At 40.0% G+C, this 16426-nt stretch overlaps 1 protein-coding gene across 3 annotated transcripts in view; it reads right to left on the reverse strand.

Annotated features, from left to right (window-relative positions):
* Positions 1–6499: 6499 nt before the first annotated feature.
* The window catches only part of ASAH2 (N-acylsphingosine amidohydrolase 2), a 97518-nt gene continuing 87591 nt past the window's right edge, over positions 6500–16426 (reverse strand). For all 3 annotated transcript variants that reach the window (XM_072723547.1, XM_072723546.1, XM_026014787.2), the window contains 3 exons: positions 14348–14407; positions 11376–11464; positions 6500–9118 (listed from right to left, as the gene is read on the reverse strand). In XM_072723547.1, coding sequence (XP_072579648.1) covers positions 8929–9118; positions 11376–11464; positions 14348–14407 — 339 coding nt within the window. In that variant the 3' untranslated portion in view covers positions 6500–8928. The remainder of the gene's footprint in view (positions 9119–11375; positions 11465–14347; positions 14408–16426) is intronic.

Genomic DNA, 16426 nt, shown 5'->3' on the forward strand with positions numbered 1-16426 from the left:
TAAGAGGTTATGGTAAATTTTGTTAGATATGAGAGTGAACTTCTGGTTACATAGAAGAAAAAACATTTCCATGTGTCAGAGAAATATGCTAAAAAGTTTTATAAGAGAAATAGTCCGGCTCAACCCCACCTCCACCCCATAGAATGTAAAGGAAGAGATGACACACAATTGGCAAGCTGTTTATACTTTCTGAAGCTGAATGACAAAATATACAGCAATTATTGTACTATCCTGCATATTTGTAAGTTTCACATTTTTCATAATAATTTTCTTTCTAAGGTCTCAAGAAGTTCAATGACAGTCTAAGCTTGGAATCACAATGGCATTTTCATGACGTCCCTACCATGGTGGAGACACAGGATGGATGATACCTATAGGAGAAGATTATCAGACTCCTCTGGGTGGGCTTCACGGCACCCAACCAGGAGGAAACAGCATATTTCCCACAAGACCCCCATAAATTTTATGCAAAAAATAGACATTGAGATATACTTAGTTAATTCAAAGAAAATAACAACCCTCCCAAAATGAGATTTCTCTTCGATAACCTTTAAAGCCTTCTCTTACTCGCAAAAGCATTTCTTGAACTAGAAAATATTCATTTATGTAAACATTAATTATTCATAGAGAGAAAAAACTCACTGCTAGTACTTCTTGCAATACCTCTCTAATACACGGAAGCAAGCATCTCCAGTCTTGATTTAAAACTGGCACTGCCAAATTCCTAAAGTATATTAGGACTCCTTTCTATCTTTGCCTCCATGTAAGCAGCAAGATAGACCCCATACTGACATGTACTTCATTTGCTGCAGAGCTTATAATACTTGCACAATACACTGGAGAGGGGGAAAAAACCAATTTAGTTCAATAAGAACAGAGAATAAACATGCATAATTACATTTGTTGTCCTGATTCTGTCATCTTATAGATATATATAATAGATATTCATAGTCTCACCCACAACCCATAAAAGATCAATTCCCAAAATTATGGAATGTTTATTCTCCATAAAATTTTAATTAGAGCTACATCATTGCTGATTCATTTGGCTTTTTATGATATGTAAATTAGTTTTAGAATTTACAATAGTCCTTGACAGTGATAGATGACACTCATAGGCAACCAAAGACGGATGAGACCACTTGCCGTAAAATGACCATGTTGTCCAAAAGAGTAAAGAACAGACATAATTACTGTGTCGTCTAAACTGGATGGCACCCAAGAATCTCTTTTGGTGGGTGTCTATGGGTCTGGAAACTAATCCATTGGCCAGTGTATTATTACCCAGGACTGCCATAACAAATGCCACACATTGGGTGGTTTAAACAACAGTAATCTGTTGGCTCTCTGTTCTGAAGGCTAGAAGCCCAAGACCAAAGAATAAATAGATTGGTTTGTTCTGAGGGCTGCGAGGGAGAATCTGCTCCGTGCCTCTCTACTTGATTCTGGTGGTTTACTGGCAGTCTTTGGGATTCCTTGGCTCGTAGGTCTCTGCTTTCCTGCTCACATTGCGTTATCCTTGTGTGCATCTCTTTACACAGCATTTTTTAAATAAAGATACAAGTCATATTGGGTTAGGGACCTACTCTATTCTACTATGACCTCACCTTAGCTAATTACATTTGCAGTGAATGACCTCATCTCCAAATAAGGTCCCATTTGACATACTAGGGGTTAGGACTTCAACACACTGTTTTAGGGGACATGATTCAACCCATAATAGCCAGAGAGTCAAAAAATAGAAGGAGGTCACCATACTACTTTCCCCAGGTCAGTTAGTAAAGATCTGCTCTCTGATTTTACGTAAATATGTTGATATTTGTCCTAGACACAGTAGAAGAAAGTGTGTCAACCGTAGCTTTTGTTTGTAGAGACTACAATCAGTATAGTAGTTAGAATAAAGGCTTCTGCTGTTCTAACAACGACCGTGAATAGCAAAAGGTGAGATGGGTGTTTTATTTCCCCCTCACTTAATCATCTGAAATGAAGCAGTCAAGGAATGATTTGACTATCGGGGACTGGCAAGGACCCAGGCACCTTTTATAGGATGGCCATCCTTGACATGGAGCTTCCATCTCTGGGCTCGAGATGGCTGTTCCGGCTCTGGGGGCCATGTCTGTTACCCAGCTACTAGGAAGGGAGCTGGACAGGGGAGTGTATGGCTCTCTGTTCTGACGGCAGGTGGGAAAATAGAATGTATCATGTCTCTCATCCCCCTGAAGAGAACTTAATTAGTCAGATGGTTATTCCAGCTGCCAGATCCAGTGCTGGGGTACACTCAGGCTGAAAAATGGAGCCCCAGGGGGAAACTCTAGGGGCTAGGGAGACTAGGGAGGGGAGAGTAGATAAGGAATAGCCACTAACTCCCTCTGCCACATCCCACCAGCCCCGCAGGGAACCACACTCTCTCTTGCATATGCCTTCTACATCCTTCAGAAATTGCTCACTCTTAAGTATTAAAGGTTTACCTCAATCCTTTAACCATTTTAGTACCTCTACAACCTTTATAAACTGACCTTCTTAGAGTTCTCTCTTCCTATTCTCTGAATTCTCCTAATTGTTCTTCTTAGTGATAATATTTTCTGGTCCTCCTTCTCCTCTCCTTTACTGAAAAAGATGTGTTGCCCACAAGATTGCCATCCAGGCTCTTTCCACCTCTTTGTTCTCCTTCTTGCAAGTCATCAACTTCCTTGATTCCTGCTATTGGGTTGAAACAGATGCTTCCCATATCTGTTTTGTCCTACTTTCTCTGCAAAAGTTGAGCTCCCCATATCTCACTGTGCAATGGACTTTGCTGCCTGGACACTTTGTCAAGTCTCAGATGTCCAAACCTAGCTTTGCCTTTACCCCTCTGCAATCCTCTTTCTTTTACTCCGGTTCTTGTTTTAACTTAACAACAACTTAACATCACCCAAGTGACGTTTTAGGGTTTTAATTTTTTTTTTAACTGTCTTTCTCCCCCTCCCCATCCCCTTAATGAGTAAGGCATGACCATTTTAACTGTAGAGTTTCATACATTGAAAGAGTTGTGATCCATTCCTGAAGCTGCTTCTGGTTCTGGTTCGGACTTCCACTGTCTCTCTGTCTAGACAACCCTCAGAACCTCACTTGCCATGCATCCCAACTCTTCCTACACTAACACAAGAGATACCAAAAGATCAGGAAAAGTATAGTATCTTCAGGGCAAATGATGGGTTCAGTTCACAGTGGATAATTTTTTTATTTCCTACCCTTTTCCAGATATTTATATGCATCATCTTACATAATACTCAGTGACAGCTAAGTTAATTAACAGCTAAATAAATAAATTAAGCATATTCCATACATCAGATACTCTGCCAACAACTCTACCTTATTCTAATCTCAGAAACTAAAAATTTAATTATGATTGTATTGTTCTCATCAATACATTAAGAAATTAAGATGCATTACACGAAGAAACTGGGACTTTAAGAAACTGAGTACATTACTGAGATTTGAACCAACTTGTCTCCAGAATTTGCTTCCAATCAGTTTCCAGTGAGCTTTCTCTCTTAACCATTAAATTCTACAACCCCATATCAACCATAGAAGGGCATTATTGTTACACCATTTTATAAACCAGGGATGTTCAGTGACTCTCCCAAGGTCACAGATATAATCCAATCCAAGTTGACCAGACTTCAAAACCTAGGTTCTTTATTTCACATTATACAACTTCTCACGTATGTCCCATGGTTAAAAGCTACCCCTTTGTCCCCTGAGATATTTTGTATCTGTGGACTTGAGGCTAAGAGAAACTGTGAAAGAGTGGCAATGGGTCAGCACAACACCATCCATAGTTTCAGAAACACATTCAAAGTACTTACTCTCCTCACTGTGGTGGCACCAACTTTATAAAATCATACACGCTAGTTTATTGAAATTCCACTTAGGAATGTGTGGGCCCATGTTGGACTTTTTTCCAAAGTTATAATGGCTGGGATGTTAAGTTCTTATGTTCATTTAGCTTACCCTGCTCTTGTATTGAATAAGGATGCTCCAATAGAACAGGGAATGTGTCCATGTCGATCTTTCCTGGGAGTGGAGATCCAGAGAGTGGGGCGGTAGGTTTGTTTTCTTCTGCTAGTGTTAAGCCAATATCCCAGGTTTCTGGATTGCTCATTATCCTAAAACACGGCGAGAAAAATATCAATACGGGCTTGGTCTCTGATAACTTGAAATTATGTACACCAAAGTATTCTGAAGTTTATGTGGCTGGGTCAGTTTTTTAGTATTAATAAGCACTTACAAGATGTAGGCTGGAACACTGAACTCCATCTAAAGGGAGAGACTGGTCTTTATTGGCTATACTCACCCACTTAGTAGGCATAAAAAAGGTGAAAGAAGAATCAAGATTTGGAAACATGAGATGGACAGAAGCAAAAGAACTATCAATAAATCCAATTCCAAGAAACGGTTACAGCCTATGAAGACAGAATGGTGATATCCAGTGTCACTGGAGACTGGGAACCAAAATCCATTTCCTTAGTTATAAAATAATGTGTCTTATTAGTTTAGCAAAGGGAAAGTACATTCGAGCCCATTCATGCCATAAGTGAAGGTTCTTAAGGGGGAAAATGCTACCATGACTATAACACCAAATTGCTATTTATGAAGATGAAGCTCAGTGCTACATCTCTGACCATTCCTCCCTGTACTATAACTACAGCCTTGGTAAACTATTTGATATTCCGCTTACCTGAAAAAGGTAGTCATCCTGCACCAATGCATGTAAACACACACACACACACACAAACACACACACACCATTATCTTTCTTTAAAAAAAAAAGATTTTATTTATTTATTCATTAGAGTAATGAGAGAGAGGCAGAGACACAGGCACAGGGAGAAACAGGCTCCGTGCAGGGAGCCCGACGTGGGACTCGATCCCCGGTCTCCAGGGTCACGTCTGGGCTGAAGGCAGCACTAAACAACTGGGCCACGGGGGCTGCCCCACCATTACCTTTCTTCTAGTTAATATCCTTTGGGTCTCAGCTTAGATGTTATTTTCTCCAGGAAACCTCCTGTAATATCCCCAAGACCATATAAGGTGCCATATCTAACCGCCTGGCAGCAGTATGGGTCACTCTGTCCGGAATCACCTGTGTACCTGTCTGCTTCTCCTAGTAAAACTCTAAGTTCCTTGATGGCAAGAACTTGCTCTGTCTTGATCATGACTGTGCCCTTAGGGGTTAGCACAATGCCCAGAGAAAATATAGGTGCTGCATATAAATTTGCTGAATGAATGCATAGGTTTTGCAGTGTAGAGAGCAAGTCCTGTCGCCATCAAGGTTCCAAGATGTGCTCTTTCCTAAAACAGATTTGTTAAGATGGAAAAAGTGCTAATTATTTCAAAAAGCTATTAAGTAGGATATGCATTTCATGTTGCTTGCCTATCATGGTAACTGGGAGGGCTGTTCACAAAGAGTCTGCTGACACGCTCACAGAGCAGCTACCTGCACCATCTCTTTTTCCTTGCTGATCAGAACTTTCCTCCCCCTCTAGGGGCAGAAAATGCCAAATATTCTCTTTCTCAGATTCCCTTGAAGCTATGTGACCCAACTGTGGACACGATGCAAGGGGAAATTCTACTTGGGATCCTACTACATATCTTTTACCTTCCAAAAAAGGGATTCTGGGAACTCTCCTCTTCCTTCTTGCTGCTGGAAGACATGAGGTGGCTCTCTCTAGACTGAGGCAACAAGCTTGAGAATTAAAGTTAGTAAGTTAAGAAAAAAAGCCAGTGACGTCGTGGAATGGTTGTAGGAAACCAGACTTGGTCACCTTAAGATGAATGGCTATGTGCGACTGTCAATGTCTCTAGTGTTTGGACCCCTGCTTATCAGGAATATTTTGTTACTTGCAGCTGAACACATTCCAACTAGTCATGTAAGGAACACGCAAACTTTCCTCTGTGGCATCATATAAGACATGATATTCCACAAGCCAGTGTAAACCAGCATGTGGGATAAGGATACCCAGGAGACAAAGATCATTATTTGAAGAATTAAAGACACGAGAGGGTCATCTAATGATGAAATATTTTGGCTAAAGATGAAATCCATGTGCTCACATTAGAAGAGGACAGTGTTTGCCTACACTGGAGGAGAAGCATGAGAGGGTAAATCAGAGAAGGATATTCACAAACACATTCATTCTTGGCGTCTATAATCATACCTGGCTCATGAAATAATTTTATGAATTATTACCTGCCTCGGAAACTCTCAGTTGCCCTATTAATAAAAAATGTTCAAACATATGTATTTTGCAGGAATAAATCTTCAGAGGGCAGGAAGGACCTGATGAAGTGGATCCCTTGTGTTCGGGTGGCCACTTACAGATGCCATTCATATCACTTTCCAGCCTGACGTACATCCAGTACGTCATTCCAGTACGAATCCAGTACCATTCATTCCATCTCTTCAAAAGCAAAACAAGCATTCATTCATCCATATCACTTCTCAGTAGAACATACATTCCCGATTGTACTCACTAATTTATTAAATATTATATTTCGTATTAGCAATTTTACATAATACTCATTGAAAAAATACAGAGGGATCGTTCAGTACTTTCTGACGAAGTCACAGCATCCTTAAAACCAGAGTGGACAGAGGACAACAAACAGAACACCAGACACTTTGACATGAAACACAAGACCTTCTGCAGAAGTGTCCTCCCACCAACCAAACTCCTTGCCCCCATATCCTCCTGCAATTTCAGTAGCTTTCTCCACATGGTTTGGCTCCAATGAGCCACTCCCAGCAGCAGCCCCAAACACAGCTTGGATCTAGGTTTGTATATTAACAGGTCAGATCTGCCTCCCTCTGGTGTTCCTTAAAGCATAAGTGGCTAGCTATGGTTTCTATCATGCAGGATCTGGCCTTATTGTCATACAAACTGCAGAAATGGAACTGCATGGGTTGGAAGAGATAGCAGCGAGGGGGCACACATGCTTCTGTGGGTGATTTGGGGCCAGGAGTACTGGTGGGTAGAGGGTTGGTGCAGAAGGATAGCACCAAGGCAATGCTTTGTCTGGCTTGGCACAGTTGCAAGTAAACAACAGGGAATCACAGGCCCACTGAAGAACATCAGTGGGGGGCATGGAGGTAGTGAAAAATAAATCAAAAACTCTTTTGAATCATGCAAAATACTTTTTAAAGTCTTATCATCAGTTCTAATAGAATTTAAGGCCAACTACTTTCAGAATTCTCTCCTCTTCTGAAGCCTCTGAATTGTTAGATTAAACACTGTGTCCTTAGGAAAAATGATCAGTACTCTTTGGAATCCTGCTTAGCTAATTCTCCAGCAGTTAACTCCCCAGAACCAGAACCCTGGTCCATCAAAAAGTGTTCCAGGTCCATTCCAATGTGATAAAGAATGTTCAGTCACACATAAATGAGTGCTGGTATTGTTGTGCTCAGTATCATTACCGTTTTCAAGATTTCAAGTTTGTTTTTGAAATAAAGGTTGATTTTTTCCCCCTAAAATGCTAATGCTTTTATATACATACAAGAAAAGCATGACTTGGTTTTTGGAAATTTACTTGGTAGCCTAGGAGCTAGCTCCTCATTAACTTGGATCATTTTAAATGGAATTGGTACTTCTGGGCAATCAATGTTCGACTGCCATATCTCATTCTTCCAGACATTGGGCAGGGTAGTTCATAAGGCCCCCAAATAACTATGAAAACAACTTTTTCCAAAGTATCTGGAGCCTCTTTCCCCCCATATGGGAGCACCCGACACAGATTATATATGTGAGCTAGAACTTGAAGATTACTGCCTTTTAAATGCCTTCTAGAGTTTATATACTGAACTGAGTATACTGAATTTATATACTGAATTTTCTCCTTCAAAATAGTCCCCTTTTGATTCTTACACATTCATCCCAAATATGATCACGGTAATTATCAAGGCCAGGCGCTAGCACGATGCTGGGTACACAGGTCTGGATAAAAATTCTGTGATTGAACGAGTCCACGAGTAAGTGAGCGATAAAAGAACAGATAAGTGAATTTAGAGTTTGCTCTTTGAGGATCCCCTTCCAATCCAGTAACATTTTCATTTTAATATCTACACTAATGGCAAAGCTTGTGTTTTGGGAGTGAATGCAATCATTGAAAATAGTCAAAATCACTCAGAATCAGTCTTGGGAATAGGAAACACAATTCGGAGGGTTAAGGGCACTTAGGGAAACACAAGACTTGATCAAAATATTAAAAGTCTGACTTTCTTGTAATTGACCTCCGAAGGCAATGTCAGCAGTAATTTACCAGCGTGAACGGCTCTGGATCACGCACGTAGCCTCCACGGTGGTTGCTTTGAGAGGCTGTGCTCAATACAGAGAAGCTGGCATATTAATTTCCACAGTCATTTTCTCTAATTGGGCTGATATGTTAATGGTCAATGTGTATATAATATATTTTTAAGTGACGCAGCGGGGGAAGGTCCCGTAGCCTTCATTAATCTTAAATCCATGAAACTTCATTGCTCCCATCGGCAAAATAAAGAAGCGAAGTACACAATCTCTAAACTTTCCCAGCACTAACATTCAATAACTCTATAAATAAATAGTTTTACCATTGTTCACACATCTTCAACCACTCTCACTCACTTTCCAGAGGCTTCATATTGAGGGGAACTGTTCCTTCAAACAACAGCAAGGCCTGGAGGGAACTCATGCATTAGGTTCTAGAAGCACCAGGTGTAAAGCTGCTAGTGCCAGATGAACGGGACACACACACACACACACACACACACACCTTTCTGTCCCATTTGCAGTCAACTATCTGTCCCCAAACAGGGACAATCAAAGAGGTCACCATCATCATTTACATTCATATGAAATCATTTTTATAAATTATAGAGTATAGCTGCTCTTTAAATGAATTATCAGTTTGTCATTAAGTAGTTACTACTTCAAAGGCAGAGGAAGTGCTTTCAAATGGAAGTATGACCGCTGGCTTGAGAAAGTCTTGCTTCCGATTGTGTCCGAAGTATCTTATTCTGTAGATTCCAGGCTGGGCAGTATCTGGAATATGCCATTGTATCGTTGCATTGCTGTGACCCAGCAATCCCTTGTACCAATAGAAACTGTTGGGAGGAAACAGACAAACCAATCAGATTTTACTCTTAAATACGTGTGATTAGAAGAATGTGTGATTATTCACTATATGAATATTCAGGGAGTCCCCACCATAAGCAAGGTGCTATCCTCAATAGCGAGAATACAGCAATGAACAAAACAGGGACAGGAACTTACTTTCTAGAAGAGAACCTTTAAGAAATAGCCATTTGAAAAAGGAAGAAGAAGAAGAAGAAGAAGAAGAAGAAGAAGAAGAAGAAGAAGAAGGAGAAGAAGGAGAAGAAGGAGGAGAAGGAGGAGAAGGAGGAGAAGAAGGAGAAGAAGGAGAAGAAGGAGAAGAAGAAAGAAGAAGAAGAAGAAGAAGAAGAAGAAGAAGAAGAAGAAGAAGAAGGAGAAATAGCCATTTGTAGAAATAGTTTCACTCGTTCTATCTTTCTAACTACCCAGACACTATCCATCCCGGGAAGCCTTCCTCACCTGATACTCAGAATACAGGATGTCCCCTGCTCTGCTAGAGCATTCCTTCCACCCTTATCATCCTCTGTGTCAACTGACAGCTCTATTCCCATCAAGATTCATTTGTTAAAAATATATACTTAATGAGTGCATGTGCCAGACTCTATTCTAGAGGTGTGAGGATACAGTGCTGAGCAAGACAGACATGGCCCAAAGCTTATGCTCTCCCCCACCCCAAGGACAAGGGGGGAAGACAGGCAATAAACAGGTAAATCAGCAAGTGATCTTAAAAGTGTAAAGTGAAATGAACAAAGTAAGGCAGAGGTATCTCTAAGGAGGTGCTGTTCACCTGAACCCACACATGCTCAGAGGAAAGACATTCCAGGAAAGAGGAACAGAGATGCAAAGTGGCTCCAGCAGGAAAACCCGTGGTGTAGCGGAGGAACAGAATGCAGGCTGGTAGGATCAGGGCCTAGTGCCCAGTGGCACAGTGGTTGAGCTTACAGAAACAGATGGAGTCAGGTCACGTGGGTCCTTGCAGACCGCCACCAAGGAGGTCAGATACTCTGCTGGGGAAGTAAGATACGACTGGCTAACTGACTGATGTCCCCACTTGTGTAGAGAGTGACTGCTCTGGGCAGAGACAGTGTTCTCAACATGCTGTGTTTTTCAATGATGGGCCCAGTGATCTCATGACAGAGGTGACAATGCTGCTGGTGGTGAGCCAGACCGAGGTCTATCCATGTCCTCAGTGTTTACTGCTATTCTGATTTGGGGCTTTAAAAAAAAATCATCCCTCTTTTTAAATTATCTGTAGAATCTTATTTTAATAATAAATATATATTTATTATTTGTTTAAAAATGACCTATGCCTATTTTAATAATAAATATATATTTATTATTTGTTTAAAAATGACCTATGCCTATTTTAATAATAAATATATATTTATTATTTGTTTAAAAATGACCTATGTCCTAAAGATTAGAGGAAAATGTACACCCTTATTTATGTGTGACTATCAAAGGGGCCACAGCATGGTCAAACTTTGATTTTCAGTTAACCACGGGAAGCAAACCAACACAGAACCCATCACGTAATTGAAGGCAATCTGAATTAGACACAAATTGCCAAAAATTTTGCCCATTTGTCATGGAGTGTGAAATATATAAACTAGGGAGCAGAAAGTTTTTCTTACTTCGGACACATTTTCAAAACTTTAAAATCTGTATTCAGCTCAGGTACTTGGTAACAAAAGGCACAGAGATATGCCTCTCTGAGGGATCTCCATCGGCAAATTCCTGCCTTCCTTCCTTGAGTCAGGAAGAGATAGCACTCCAGCCATCTTTCAGTGACTCCAGTGAAGAATCATTGACCCCCTATACACATTCAGTGCACTTTGCGTATAGACTCGTGTTTTTCCCAGAAAGAATGTCAGGCTCTGTAGAGTCATAGCAACACCTCCACCCCAGTGTGCCTTTCAGCCAGTTTGCAGGAAGACTGACTAGCCAGCCTTTAGGGGTAATGTCTGTGGCTGTGGAAAAAAAACAAACAACTAACAGATGTTTACAAAAATGGAGGCTGTAACCTCATTAGCACCTAATCTTCCAGAAGCACACACCACACTGTTCTGCAGAAAAACAGAATCAAAATGAAGTCTAATAAATCAACTAAATATGGCCAGAAGGCTCCTTGGGAACTTGATATCATTAATATCATGCATTGAGCCAGGCTTCCCATTTGTCTTCCCTGCATTACTAACCAACTGTTGTCAAGGCTTGAAAGACAAAACATCCAACAGACATGCTCACCGAGTCTCCCAGGAGGCGTCATTATGCACTATCTGCCATGTTGCTGATGTGGCCTCGTATTTCTCGACAGTGAGGAAGGTCCGATGGGTCTGAAATGCAATTAATATAACTGATGAGACCCCTTGCCCAGTCCTAGAAGGAACTTGTCTGTAAATACATCCCTTGTGGACTGCAGGCTAACCTGCCAATGTCTTGTTGAAAATGTATTAGAATTTCATCCAAATGCCTAGGCACTTCTCTTTACATTCTGGCAATGTCTTCAGAATGTTAATTTATCTAGGCACACCATGACCTTTTTTTATTTTTATTTTTATTTTAGAAAACTCAATGATCATAATTTTAGAGCTGATAGCAAATTTTGCAAATGAGGGCAGAGAAGAGATAGAATAAAATTTGAGATTTTTAAAAAGGCATAAGTCAAAACTTTCATGACATGTTTATTGATCTATATTCCAAGACTTTCTCTAGTCACCTCAAGACTTAGGAGAGAAAACAGGAGAGTTTCTTCATCTTTCCTTCCCTGGGTAAATGAATTATTAGTAAATATACCTCCCAAGTGAAAGAATTGACAAGGATGCGTAAATCTTCCCTGTCCTGGGGTGCTAAAAGCAATCCCTATATATTGTCATAATGGATTCCTAGAAAGCACATCAAAAACAGGTTTTATTTTTCCCATTGGAAAATTGCTATAATAATTCAGTTGAGACCAAGAATTACATGTCAAATAAACCAAAGATTTGAATAATATAACAAATTAAAAGACACAGAGGTCATAAATCTCAATTTCCCTCAGAAATCTTTGGACTGTGGGCCCTTAAAGGCAAGATTTGTGTCTAATTCACTTTTATCCATTACAGCCCTTTATACCTGTCACTTAGAGGTGTTCAAATAAAACTTTGCTTCAGATCACTTACTTCCAGTGGGCCATGGGATTATTTAAAACTCTAACTACTCAACCGATAGGTTATATTCAATAAAGCTTTCATTATGATGGTGACTTGTAAAGAGAACAGTTTCTGGCCACTCAGGGCAGAATGACACTGGGGAGGTTATATATGGAGGAGGAGACTGAGTGAGCCCTTGCACACAGGTCTAAAGTGTAGACCAGATAACAAGTCTAGACCAGTGCATATGTGAATTATGTGACTATCCTTTCCCGCCTCTCAATCCTAATCTCTACGTGATACACAATTAATTAATACAAGTTACTTAGTCTTTCTAAGCTTCAGTTTCCTCATCTGTAAAATGAAGACTATAATATATAAGCCAACGGATAGCAGTGAGGATTAAATGAGATTGATGTAATAATGTATGTAAAGCACTTCACCTGCTGCCTGCAAAGGGTAAACCTTCAATAAATAGTGCTGAGGATTACTAATAATAAGAGGTAGTGGAAATTTTTGTATGCCAAGTCCCTGGGCACTCTTACAAATCAATTCTATTCTTGTTACAGTGCTTTAAGCATTTTGTTCTCCTGCTTTTCCAAGGCAGCAATGATGACGATATTTCTCCACCCAAAGGATATCAAAGGACATCTAATCCTGCAGTTTTGCTATAACACGTTGATACCTTCAGAAAACAATGCTACAAACATGCAATATTATGGTATAGTTTGACTGCCTAGAGAAATTAAACAGGTGCATGTGGACTTTCCAAGGCAGTGGAACATTTTTCCCCAGTGTCATGTCTGACAATGTCATATCGCCACCATCGTTATCACAGCCAGAATGATATTTCAACGAACAGAAATGGAAGGTTCATTTGGGAGAAAGGTGTCTGGAGTTGTAAGTAACTATGGTCTCTGGGAAGAATGGCTGAGGGATAGAGTGAATACATCCTCGGCCATACTAAAAAATCTGACTTTGAAATCACTTTTGTATACTTACTCTCTTTTGCTTCTACTCATTTCTTTATTATTTTAATTTTTACAACTGGAATATGTCTACCTATTGCTTGTGTAGTTGTAAGGACATTCTCTGTCTCTCTCTTTTTTTAGAGAGAGAGAGAGAGAGTGAGGGATTACAGAGGGGGAGGGAGAGACAGAGAATCTTAAGCAGGCTCCACATCAAGTGCGGAGCCCAATGTGGGGCTCGATCTCATGACCCTGAGATCATGACCTAAGAGAAATCAAGAGTCGAATGCTTAACTGACTGAGCCACCCAGTTGCCCCAGTTATAAGAACATTCTAAAGGAGTTACAGAGGAGTAAAATTAATTCGTTTCATTAATAGCTCCATTACATATGTATACTTTATATTTGATCAATACAATAACGTATGAAATGATATATAACAAACTGTGAACAATTATTACCTCTAGGAAGGTTTATGGAAAGAGAGGTACTTTTATGTTCTATTTTAAGCACTTCTATATTATCTGTTTACACATGAACATGTATTCCTTGTGTTATTTCTCAAGATTAATAAATACCCAATTAGTGGCAGCAATAAAGAGTTAGGAAATGGCAAGTGCAAGATAAAGCAAAGTACATGGGCCAGGGCTCTGAGCCAGGAGCATCCCCTAGGGGTCCATGATCAGTCTGCAACACTGGGGGCAGGACCAGATGCTATGGTGCTGGAGGAAGAGAGAAACCAAAATGGGAGTAGGAAGGAACCAAAGATATACTTCATTCGTGGCCCTTTAATTATTTTACCAAATTTAGTCAAGTTTCTAAATTGGGATACATAAGTGGGATTATATTCAAATTTGTATCTTCTCAAGAGACAGTGTAGCTCTCTATGCTTTGTGCAATATGTGATCCTAAGCAGACCCAGTTAAAGGTTTCCTATGCCTTATTTCCCCCCAGACTGAATTCCACATTACTCTTCCTACTGAAAGTTTCCCCACACCTAAAAAATAAGATGAAAAGCAAGTTGGGACATTTTATCATCATGTTGTTAACCTCTATGAGGATATTCAAATAAAAACTAAAAGGTGGATTTAAAATCTATAAAAAGAATCATTGATTCTTACCTGGTTTTCTGCTGAATTCTTCGGGTTAGCGCCTACGAACGTCACTTCAGCAACTTCTCCCTTAAAATAGAAACTCATTTGATGAGTTTTAAGTAAAAGTAATCTTTGCTATGCTCATATTTGGGCCATGATTTATGAAATGTTCTAGGATTCTGGGCACCTGTATGGATTCTATCCCATCTAATCAAGTGAGTTATCTTCTGAGAATACTAGAGAACATATCCTTGCCACAATGGACAAAGGAATTTTTGGCTGAGAAGTTACTCAAGGATTTTTTTGCCAATGAGTTTGCTTTCAGTACATTCAGGTATCGATGAAGACAGTGCATTAAAATGGCTTTTTTTGGGATCCCTGGGTGGCGCAGCGGTTTGGTGCCTGCCTTTGGCCCAGGGTATGATCCTGGAGACCCAGGATCGAATCCCACGTCGGGCTCCTGGTGCATGGAGCCTGCTTCTCCCTCTGCCTGTGTCTCTGCCTCTCTCTCTCTCTCTCTCTCTCTCTCTCTGTGACTATCATAAATAAGTAAATTTTTTTTAAAAAATGGCTTTTTTTAGTCTTTGATACTGTCTCATACTTCCCTCCAACGCACAATCAGGAAATGGATGGATTCAAATAAAAACAGTCAAAGCTTTCCACGAATGACTTATACTGGCACTGACATTTGCACAAAGTGGAATGACAGGGTGTGTATCTACCTTCCCACCTGAAACAAATAAAAGAGCTGAACAAATATGCATTAAACCATGGTTTTATAGACAGCAGAGCAGTGAGAACAATCAATCAATGAAAACAATGATCCTAGACTGATAGGAAACAGCCAAAATGAGCCCTGCAATTGCCCCAGCCCAATGCCCGGAGAGGGTGTGGTTCACAGCACAAGGAGGCAGAGCTCAAGCAAAGCCAGGCAGTCAAGCTAAGTTAAGGAAGAGATGTGGAAGTCCATGACGGCCAAATAGTCTTATGTTCACAAGGTAGAGTAACAGAGAAGAACATACCAGAGAGAGGAGAGCTACACACACACAGAAAGAGAACTCTGGAGATTGTAGGAGATTCCTCTCAACTCTGCATGTGAGTAAGAGAACCACTTGAAGCCAGGAAAAGAACCTATCGCAGAGAGTGAAACCCTTACTCCCTGAAGCATTTAAGCACATACTGGGATCAATATGTGGCTGAACATTCAGTTATGTAATCACAGGGCAACCCCTTGAGAGCCAGATTTAAAAGTAAAATCAAGAATAAAAACACTGAGCAGACCCAGTAGCCACACACTGCAAGGGAGACAGACTTTACAATTTTGTCCAGTCTAGTTTTCAACAAGCAAACAAACAAATGGAAACAACTCCAGGGTGGGGAGATGAGGCTAGAATCAAGAATTGGGACAATGTCAAAACACATCCAGTATTCAACAACAACAAAATATTATGGGATATCCATACCTGAAAATATCACTCATATTAAGGGAAAAAAAGCCCAATCAAATCTGCCTTTCTGGGTCCCCAGATGTTGTATTTAACAGACACAGACTTCAAAGCAGCTGGTATAAAGATATTCTAAGAACTAGTACAAGTCATTTGTAAAGAATTAAAGAAAAGTCTGATGATAATTACTTAAAATCACTGAGAGAACCTCAGTGAAGAGAAGTAATTTTAAAAAACAGGTTGGGTATTCTAGAGCCAAACATCACAACTTATATGAGAAATTCACTAGAAGGGTTTAATAGCAAATATGAGAAGACAGAAGAAAGGGTAAGTGAACTAGAATTTTATCAATATGAATTATTATATCTGAAGAATGGACAGAAAAAAAGTGAAGAAAATCGCTAGAACCTCAGAAACAAACAGGGCGTCAAATATACCAACATTCACAAACCAGAAGTCCCAGAAGTCCCAAAATTCAAGGAAAGAGAGAAATATACGAAAAATCTATTTGAAGAAAGAATGGATGAAAATTTTCCAAACTTGATCAACGTTACCTTGCCAATGGAAGGAACTCAATAAATCCCAAGCAGGATAATCACAGAACACTTTGCATTTAGATACGTTGTAGCAAACTGGGGGCAGGCAGAGACAAATAGAAAAT

The sequence above is a fragment of the Vulpes vulpes genome, chromosome 10 (genome assembly GCF_048418805.1).
Source record: "Vulpes vulpes isolate BD-2025 chromosome 10, VulVul3, whole genome shotgun sequence".
Taxonomy (NCBI): Eukaryota; Metazoa; Chordata; class Mammalia; order Carnivora; family Canidae; genus Vulpes; species Vulpes vulpes.